Here is a 10,329-nt window from a genome sequence, read left to right as displayed (position 1 = left end):
GTATCCAGGAACCCTGAAACTCAAGTTGTCAGCCTAGGAGTCAATCTCATCATATTTCATCAAATGATCCTCACATTTGATCAAGTCATTGTTCCTGTAGGTTGTAAGATAAATCATAATTTATACACTAGCAGAAACATAAATGAAAATTGTTATTATGAGACAATATCACTAGCAAGATCCACTCAGATTTCATAGATGTGATTTGTGAGAAAGAATATACCTTGAAATAAATGAAATGATGTACACTACTTCATGGTGACATGCCTTTGACTTCTTATTTAAACCTTTTTTTTTTTTGCTTCTGCTGAAATATCATTTTTCAAATTGAACTAACTGTAATTATGCTGAGGCAATTGTATTTGCAGAGCTGATGAGCATTTTTAACAAAATGTCTCTATCTTGGCCTGAATGATTTTCTGACTATAATGGTTAGCTGAGCAACTTGTTTCTCCAGAAAGCCTTCCTTAGTGCTGCAGTGGAAGTAACACTCCCTTGACTGGTATCCTGCATAGACCCACTTTACTCATACCCAGAACACTACGGTTCTTATTGTTTTTCTTTTCTTTCTACTTATAAGTTCCTTGAGAGAATAACTTGCTTTTGGTGGATCTCTGGCCCAAAATAATATTTTTGTGTGTAGTGTTTTTATTGTTATTCTAAAGCTATCTGTGTATAGGCTAGTGAGATATGGTGTATAGTGAGACAGGTGGATAGTATGGAATATAGCGTATAGTGGATTTAAGTGAGTACATAATTGTGTTGATTCACAGGAAACTAGAATTTTCCTATGTGGAAAAGTTGATATGAGTAAATGAGTAAACCTGTAGTTTTAAACTTGAATTGCAAGTATAAATAAAAAATCATAATATTAAGACTTAAAAAAAAAAGGTCTTGGCCACTTAAAAAACCCTAAAATGAAGGCTTAGAACTCAGATTAAGGCATTCACATAATATTTTCCCACTACAAGGAACCAAAGTATCTTGGAGAAATGGCTGATTTCTAGTTTGGAGCAGGAAGTTTCTCCAAGAGTCTGGAACACCTTTGCCATACCAGAAGGTGAAGGGAAGCTCAATGATAAATGTATGATAAAAGGATTAATAAGCGACTGGGTTGAAAAAACTCCCACGTCATAATTGGGACAGTTTGAGTCTCAAGAGAAACAATGGCTAGGATTTGATGTTGTTGTTTAATAGCTAAGTTGTGTTGAGTCTTTTTGACCCCATGGACTGCAGCATGCCAGGCTTCAATGTCCTTCATGGTCTTCTGGGGATTGCTCAAATTCATGTCCATTGAATCAGTGAAGCTATCTAATCATCTCATCCTCTTCCACTCCCTTCTCCTTTTGCCTTCCATCTTTCCCAGCATCAGAGTCTTTTCCAATTCATTGGCTCCTTACTTCAGGTGGCCAAAGTGCTGGAGCTTCAGCTTCATCATCAGTCTATCCAATGAATATTCAGGGTTGACTTCCTTTAAGACTGACTGGTTTGATCTCCTTGCAGTCCAAGGAACTCTCAAGAGTCTTATTCAGCCCTTCAGTTAGAAAATATCAATTCTTTGTCACTCAACCTTCTGAACAGTCCAGATCTTACATCCGTACATTGTTGTTGTTGCTCAGTCTCTCAGTCCTGTCCAACTCTTTGTGACCCCATGGACTGCAGCACACCAGGTTTCCCTGTTCATCACAAATCTGGAGTTTTCTCAAACTCATGGCCATTTAATCAGTGGTGCTATCCAATCATCTCATCCTGTGTTGCCCCTTTCTCCTCTTGCCCTCAGTCTTTCCCAGCATCAGGGTCTTTTCCAATGAGTCGACTCTTCACATCAGGTGGCCAAAGTATAGGAGCTTCAGCTTCAGCATCCATCCTTCCAATGAATATTCAAGTTTGGCTTCCTTTAAGATACACTGGTTTGACTTCTTTGCTGTCCAAGGGACTATCAAGAGTCTTCTTCGGCACCACAGTTTGAAAGCATCAGTTCTTAGGCACTCAGCTTTCTTCATGGTCCAAATCTCACATCTGTACATGACTACTGGAAAAACCATAACTTTGACAATACAGACCTTTGTTGTCAAGGTGATGTCTCTTCTTTTCAATATGCTGTCTAGGGCTGTCATTGCTTTTCTTCCAAGGGCAAGTGTCTTAATTTTGTGGCTGCAGTCATTGTCCACAGTGATTTTGGAGCCCAAGAAAATGAAATATGCCACTGTTTCCATTTTTCCCCATCTATTTGCTGTCACAGAGAAGGCAATGGCACCCCCACTCCAGTACTCTTGCCTGGAAAATCCCATGGACGGAGGAACCTGGTAGGCTGCAGTCCATGGGGTTGCTAAGAGTAGGGCACGCCTGAGCAACTTCACTTTCACTTTTCACTTTCATGCATTGGAGAAGGAAATGGCAACCCACTCCAGTGTTCTTGCCTGGAGAATCCCAGGGATGGGGGAGCCTGGTGGGCTGCCATCCATGGGGTCACACAGAGTCAGACACGATCGAAGCGACTTAGCAGCAGCAGCAGCAGCAGCATTTGCTGTCAAGTGATGGGACCAGCTGCCATGATCTTAGTTTTCTGAATATTGAGTTTTAAGCCAGCCTTTTCACTCTCCTATTTCACCTTCATGAAGAGACTCTTTAGTTCCACTTCACTTTTTCCATAAGGGTAGTGTCATCTGCACATCTTAGGTTATTGATATTTCTCCTGGCAATCTTGATTACAGCTTGTGCTTCATCCAGCCTGGCGTTTTGTATGATGTACTCTGCATAGAAGCTAAATAAGCAGGTTGACAATACACAGCCTTGATGTACTCCTTTCCCAGTTTTCACCAGTTTGTTGTCCCATGTCCAGTTCTAACTGTTGCTCCTTGACCTGCATACAGGTTTCTCAAGCCAACTCTTGAAGAATTTTCAATAAATTGTTGTGATCCACACAGTCAAGGGTTTTAGCATAGTCAATGAAGCAGAAAGTAAAGGTGGCTCAGCTGTGTCAGACCCTTTTCCACCCAATGGACTATACAGTCCATGGAATTCTCTAGACCAAAATACTGGAGAGGGTAGCTTTTCCCTTCTCTGGGGGATCCTCCCAACCCAGGGATCAAACCCAAGTCTCCTGCATTGCAGGTGGATTCTTTACCAGCTGAGCCACAAGGGAAATCTTCAATGATGCAGAAGGAAATTATCACATCCATACTCCATGTGTATGTAGTTTTAATACTCTTTTTTGTTGTTTGTTTGGAGTTCCCTTCCTTTATCTATGTTCCAGCAGATGTTAACAATTTGATCTCTGCTTCCCCTACCTTTTCTAAATCCAGCTTGGACATCTAGAAGTTAACTTTTGGCACATGGTTTAAATTACAACATTAAAAACAAAAGTTATAGCACAGGTTACACGTTGCTTGAGTTTCCTTTGTTTAGTTTATCAACATGCCCAAAATCCAGAAATGGAAAAATTAAAACCACCAAATCAGTAAGTAATATTTAGTAAGAGTTTATTGTGGATATAAAAGCAGTTCACAAATGGGGAGATTCCAAATTAAAAGATTGATGTGAAGTTCAGGGGCATGAAATTACAGAATGACTTACAGAGCAAAAATGAAGACGTTATTAATTTTTACAATGATTGGTTACTACAGTAGAAGTTTTTCTTGCCATTTTTATGTGGTTGACTTCTGTTTCTTTTATGATTGTCAGAGCCATTTACAAAACAAACCTGGCTTGGGTTTCACTTACTTTTGTGAAATAAGTTGGTTTTAGTTTTCTTACATGGCTTAAACGTTTTCATCTGTTCAGGAAATTCTCACATCCATACTCCATGCTTATGTAGTTTTAACACTCTTTAGATACTGTGACCACCACTCAGACTGTATAGGATTGCTCAGTAGCTGTCCTCAGGCAACCATTAGATACCAGCTCACTTGGGCAACTGCCTTGTACTTCAGTGGAAGGAACTCTGGTGTTTGCCGAAATCTTACTTCTGGACCTGAGGTGTGTGTCTTCCTTACTTTTGGAGTAGAGTTTAAGGTACTTGTTGTATTTATTTTTGTAGGGAACTTAAGGGAATCAGAGGTAAATTTTCACCTTTTTATCTCTACCATCTCAGTCTAATTTTCACTAATAAAGGCAAGATCTTGTTTACTGATCCTCTTGATTGGAGTAATTGAGATGTTGAAATAATTTGTTTCCACTCAGGTTTTCACTTTGGTACCAAGGGCCATTGAGAGAGCAGCCTTTGAAGTATTAGTGCGGAGTCAAAATCAAGCTCTGAGCACCATACATCCTGGACATCCTCTTCGTGTTCCAGTGAGTTTGTCAGTACCTTTAGCCAAGTATTAGCCAAACAGGATATACTAATGGTGATGATAAAAAAGGTATAGAGAGCATAGGTTCACTTTTCCAGTGTCTGACTCCCTGAAATGGGGCTAGGGTTCTCAGAATCTCCCTTTCTATGGTGTGTCTTCGTTCTCAGAGGAGGTCTCTCTGTGAATGTACACCAAGGTACTGTGGCCACTCATACTGACCCATTTGGTATTCTCTCCAAGACTCCCTGCACTACCTCTCTGTTACTGCTACATCACTGACAGTGTTATATTTGCTGTATGAGAGAATGAGATAGGTGGACAAACCAAAGGAATACTTCTAGATTAAAAGAGACTGGAAGTTGAGCAATTGTTTAGTATTACCTTCTTATTAAATAGATGTGGCAATAAAGGATTAGGAAGGTGAAATAACTCTTCAGCATCACAAGGGAGCTTTTCCAGGGTAGTAAATATAAAAGAGATAAAGACCAAAGAATGGAAATGAGATGGAGTGGGAGTTCAGAGCTGTGGGAGGTACAGTTTTTCTGAGATGTGCAATGTGGGTCAAAGATTTGTCAGTTGGGGAAGAGAGGAAGTCACTTTAGAGTACTGAAAAAAAAAATGCTGAAATTAGAGATCAAATACCAGCTCTGAGAGTCAGAAGTTCTACTTCCCAGTGAAATGCTGCTTCTACCACTTCTGTTACTTGGAGTTATCCTCCCAGGTGGTGACAATGCGGATGGTAAGAATGACTCTGGCTGCTCCCAGCACAGGTGCAGGGGTTCTGGATAAAAGCATGCTGCACCTACCACTAAGGGTCTGGTCTCTGCTGTCTCCAGCCCTCTCCCTTTTTCTGGAGGCTGGAGATGGAGCCAGAAGTTTTGGGGGCAGGGGACTGTTTCAAATTTTGTATTGTTGTTCAGATTCTGGGTTTTTTTTTCATACTATCCTGATTCCACATTTACCCATCATTCTTCTTATCTTTCCACTGCTACAGTGTTCCAGGGGCCAACCTCCTTCCATCTCATGCAGATTTCAACCTTTGTCAATAACACATGTGCTCAAAATCAAGGCTCAGGCTGGTTGGATGACTTGCAGATTCATGGCTTGGAGAGTGACTTGGGCACTGCCATTTTCCTGAAGCCCTGGTCCAAGGGCAACTTTAGTGATGATGAGGTGACTGAGCTGCAGGACCTCTTCCGAGCCTACTTAATTGGATTCACTTGCGGAATGCAGGATCGAGTCAATGAGTTCCAGTTGGAATGTGAGTATAGTCCCCTGATCTGGAAAGACTCTCAATGACTTTTCTTTCTCTTGTGTCAGGCTACTGCTCCCTCTGATGATTGTCCCTTTTCCCCCTCTTTATCCAACTGCATGTACACAATTGTCCAGAGTAGCCTTCAACCCCGACTCCATACCTCCATCCAGTATCTGAGATTCTTCCTGTTTCTTGCTCTCTTCTGTGTACATGGCCACTCTTGTGGTTATTTCTTGTTTGGGTCTATGTAACTTGCTTCTCTAAAACCTCAAGGAAGAATCTCCTTTTCCTACTCTGTGCTTGAGTGAACTTAAGTGTGGCTTCCTATTCCTCCAATTGATGTCCTCAAACATCTTCTGCCTGATCCCTTCTCTGCATGTAACCATTCCCTACACCATGGAATGCTGCACTTCTGACTCCATCACACATTGCCCCTCTCCCCTCTTGCCCCCTCTACATCCTTAAAACAGCCTAACCCCACGACTGATGATATGCATACCTCTCCCCAGTGCTCTTTCTGAAAAGTCCTGAATACTGTAATTGGTTTTATGTCAATAATTTCACCTCTCAACTTGTTGCCACTAAAGTAAAAAATCCTATGCCTTTTTCTCGTCTCTTTCTTTCCTGTTTGCTTTTTAATAACTTGTCTCAGTTTTCCTTTACACAGATCCCTTTGTGATCCAGCTCACAGCAGGCTGTGAGCTGCATTCTGGGGAGGCCATAGGAAGCTCTTTGAGAGGAGCTTTAGGAGGACTGGATTTTGTGAGTATCCAGAATCATTCCTGTGTACCTGCACCAGACAGCGGCTTCAGGGGGCAGAAGTTTTGTGCACTCATGACTCAGAATGCAGTCATCTCTTATATCGAGAGACTCCTCTCAGAAACCTGTCCTCAATATCTTCTGGGTGTCCTCGATGCAGGGAAGGCAGAACTGCAGAGACAAGGTTAGTCTTATGCTCTCCCCAAGATGTTTCTATTTCTCCTCCCACAACTTTCTTTAAATTCAAAAGTGAGACGTACCTAAATAGAGAATTGATTAATCAATAAGTCATTTGGGAACACATGTATACCTGTGGTGGATTCATTTTGATATTTGGCAAAACTTGGTAAAGTTTAAAAATAAAATAAAATTAAAAAAAAAATAATAAGTCATTTCGTGCCCATAGGAGTGGAAGAGGAAACTGTCCATATTTGTGGGTTTCTGAGTCCCCATGCTCTGGATTAGAGGCATAATCTGACATTCTTACTGCTCCTGTCTACCCCAGTGAAGCCTGAAGCCTGGCTGTCCAGTGGCCCCACTCCTGGGCCTGGCCGCCTACTGCTGGTGTGCCACGTCTCAGGATTCTACCCAAAACCTGTGCGGGTGATGTGGATGAGGGGCGAGCAGGAGCAGCCTGGCACTCAGCAAGGAGACATCATGCCCAATGCAGACTGGACTTGGTATCTCCGAGTAACCCTAAATGTGGCAGCTGGGGAGGCAGCTGGCCTGAATTGCCGAGTGAAGCACAGCAGTCTAGGAGACCAGGACATCATCCTGTACTGGGGTAAGAAGGAACTGGGGCCCAACTGGGAATGGGAGGAAATGGCTCTCAAGATCAGAAAGGGGGACACAGGAAGGGGAGGAATTTGATGGGTGAGAGAAGGATGGAGGGAGCAAGACAGGCATGGAGAGAGGATAGGTGGGGAGGAAAGAGAATCAGGAAGACAGAAAGAGAGTCAGAGAGACAGAGTTTGAGATTTCTTTCTAAGACTACAGTGCCAGAAGTATGAAAATAGCTGATCTAAGCTGTACAATAGATTAAAATGAAGTAGTCTTCACTACTACAGTAGTAGTCCCACTGTAGTCTCGGTGGGATTCAGCAAGAAGGAAAGATTAAGGCTTGGCTGTGCATATAAGACCTCTGGGAATATGAGAAAGTGAATGGGAGATGCCCAGGCATCAGAAGCAGTTAATGATGGTGCTGACACTCAGATGGGGCAAGAAGGCCTGGAGAACTAGAGAATGGGTTTGAAGTGACATTCCTTTGTCTTCTCCCAATTTCCAGGACACCCCACATCCATTGGCTTGATACTTGTGGCAATAATAGTACCCTCCTTGATCCTTTTGATATGCCTTGCATTTGGTGTGCTGCGATTCATGGGGTCGCACAGAGTTGGACATGACTGAGCGACTGATCTGATCTGATCTGATCTGATGGTTTTGGAGATACTGGTGAGTTTTCATTTTTTAAACTATTTTTTTTCAGTCCATCCTTTTATTCTTTCCCTCCTTTTTATCTATTAATATTACATGTCTTTAGTCTCAAAATTTCTGCTAGAACATTTCCCTTTTGTCCCCAACTCCCATCTGTAGGTAAATTTATTTTTTCTAAACTGCAGTAAAATATGTCTTGGAAAATTTACTGCATTAGCCATTTTTACACTTAGAGTTTAGTAGTGTTAAGTACATTCACATTTATGCAGCCAATCCTTAGAATTCTTTTCATCTTGAAAACCTAGAAGTCTATGCCCATTAAACCACTTTCCCCAATCCTTTCTCCCTCAGGCCCTGCCAACCACCATTCTACTTTCTGTCTATATGAATCTGTCTACTCTAGGTACGTCATAGAAATGAAATCATTTGTCATTTTGTGAATGGCTTACTCCACCTAGCATTATGTCCTCATAATTCATTCATGTGGTGGCCTGTATTAGAATTTCTTTCCTTTTATATGTTGTTTTGTTTACCTGTTCATCTCTCAACAGACACTTGTGTTAATTCACATTTTAGCTGTTGTGAATAATGCTGCTATGTACATAGTGTACAAATATCTCTTAAGTTGAGCATTTTTTTGCTTGTGTTCTTAACAGGTCATATCAGAATATCTTGTGAGCCCTGACCATGTCTCCTTTTGCATTTGGAATAAGTATCCAGGAACCCTGAAACTCAAGTTGTCAGCCTAGGAGTCAATCTCATCATATTCATCAAATAATCATCACATTTGATCAAATCATTGTTCCTGTAGGTTGTAAGATAAATCATAATGTATACCCTAGCAGAAACATAAATGAAAATTGTTATTATGAGACAATAGCACTAGCAGGATCCACTCAGATTTCACGGATGTGATTTGTGAGAAAGAATACACCTTGGAATAAATGAAATGATGTACACAACTCCATGGTGACATGCTTTTGACTTCTTATTTAAAACTTTTTTTTTTTTTGCTTCTGCTGAAATATCATTTTTCAAATTGATCTAACTATAGTTATGCTGAGGTAAGTATATTTGAAGAGTTGCTGAGAATTTTTAACATAATTTCACTCTCTTTATTTGGATGATTTTCTAACTATGAGGGTCAGCTGAGCAGCTTGTTTCTCCAGATAGCCTTCCTTACTGTTAGAGTAGAAGAAACTCTCCCTTGACTGGTATTGTACAGAGATTCAGTTTACTCTGTACACAGAACACTGCAGTTCCTTTTCTTTTTCTTTTCCTTCTAATTATGAGTTCCTTAGAGAATGGCTTGTTCTCAGTGGATCCCTGTCGAAAACTTATTTCTGATGGTAGAGTTATTACTGTTATTGTAAGACTATCATGTTTGTATAGGCTACTGAAATATAGTATACAGTGTGATGGGTGGATAGTATATAGTTTAGGTGATTATATAGTTGTGTTAATTCACTTGGAACCAAGATTTTCTGTCTAGAGAAGGTGATGCGAGATAGATGTAATACTAGACTCTGCAATCTTAAACTTGAATTGCAAGCATAATTAAAAAATCATAATATTTAGGCTTAAAAAATGTCCTGACCACTTAAAAAGCCACAAAACCAAGACTTAGTGCTCACATTAAGGCTTTGCCATATTTTCACACTAAAGGATCCAAAGGACTTTGAAGAAATGCCTGATTTCTAGTTGGGGCAGAAAGATTCTTCAAGAGTCTGGAACAACTTTGCCAGCAATTCAGTTCAGTTCAGTTCATTTGATCAGTCATGTCCAACTCTTTGTGATCCTGTGAACGGCAGCACACCAGCCTTCCCTGTCCATCACCAACTCCCAGATTTCACTCAAACTCATGTCCATAGAGTCGGTGATGCCATCCAGCCATCTCATCCTCTGTCGTCCCCTTCTCCTCCTGCCCCCAATCCCTCCCAGCATCAGAGTCTTTTCCAATGAGTCAACTCTTCACATGAGGTAGCCAAATATTGGAATTTCAGCTTTAGCATTAGTCTTTCCAAAGAACACCCAGGACTGATCTCCTTTAGAATGGACTAGTTGGATCTCCTTGCAGTCCAAGGGACTCTCAAGAGTCTTTTCCAACACCACAGTTCAAAAGCTCAATTCTTCAGCACTCAGCTTTCTTCACAATCCAACTCTCACATCCATACATGATCACTGGAAAAACCATAGCCTTGACTAGACGGACATTTGTTGGCAAAGTAATGTCTCTGCTTTGGAATATGCTATCTAGGTTGGTCATAACTTTCCTTCCAAGGAGTAAGTGTCTTTGGAGCCCCCAAAATAAAATATGACACCCTTTTCACTGTTTCCCCATCTATTTCCCATGAAGTGATGGGACCGGATGCCATGATCTTCATTTTCTGAATGTTGAGCTATAAGCCAACTTGTTCACTCTCTTCTTGCACTTTCATCAAGAGCCTTTTTAGTTCCTCTTCACTTTCTGCCATAAAGGTGGTGTCATCTGCATATCTGAGGTTATTGAGCTTTCTCCCAGCAATCTTGATTTCAGCTTGTGCTTCTTTCAGCCCAGGGTTTCTCGTGATGTACTGTGAATTAAGTTAA

At 41.0% G+C, this 10,329-nt stretch overlaps 1 protein-coding gene across 1 annotated transcript; it reads left to right on the top strand.

The window, feature by feature from the left end:
- Positions 1 to 5,757: 5,757 nt before the first annotated feature.
- LOC109556631 (T-cell surface glycoprotein CD1b-2-like) lies at positions 5,758 to 8,688 on the top strand. Its single transcript, XM_019958106.2, has 5 exons — positions 5,758 to 5,794; positions 6,215 to 6,490; positions 6,812 to 7,090; positions 7,592 to 7,758; positions 8,397 to 8,688. The coding sequence occupies exons 1-4, from the start codon at positions 5,758 to 5,760 to the stop codon at positions 7,711 to 7,713; spliced, it is 714 nt and encodes a 237-aa protein (XP_019813665.2). The 3' UTR covers positions 7,714 to 7,758; positions 8,397 to 8,688.
- Positions 8,689 to 10,329: the final 1,641 nt, after the last annotated feature.

Source organism: Bos indicus, chromosome 3 (genome assembly GCF_029378745.1).
Source record: "Bos indicus isolate NIAB-ARS_2022 breed Sahiwal x Tharparkar chromosome 3, NIAB-ARS_B.indTharparkar_mat_pri_1.0, whole genome shotgun sequence".
In the NCBI taxonomy this organism is placed as follows: domain Eukaryota; kingdom Metazoa; phylum Chordata; class Mammalia; order Artiodactyla; family Bovidae; genus Bos; species Bos indicus.
Note: the sequence above shows the minus strand (reverse complement) of the source record. Positions and strands in the feature narration are given on the sequence as shown.

Excerpts from the sequence above, each read along its gene's own strand:
- LOC109556631 (XM_019958106.2), top strand. The coding sequence starts at position 5,758 with ATGGCCACTCTTGTGGTTATTTCTTGTTTGGGTCTAT. Across the intron at positions 6,491-6,811 it reads GGCAGAACTGCAGAGACAAG|TGAAGCCTGAAGCCTGGCTG; the intron begins GTTAGTCTTATG and ends TGTCTACCCCAG. Across the intron at positions 7,091-7,591 it reads GGACATCATCCTGTACTGGG|GACACCCCACATCCATTGGC; the intron begins GTAAGAAGGAAC and ends CCCAATTTCCAG.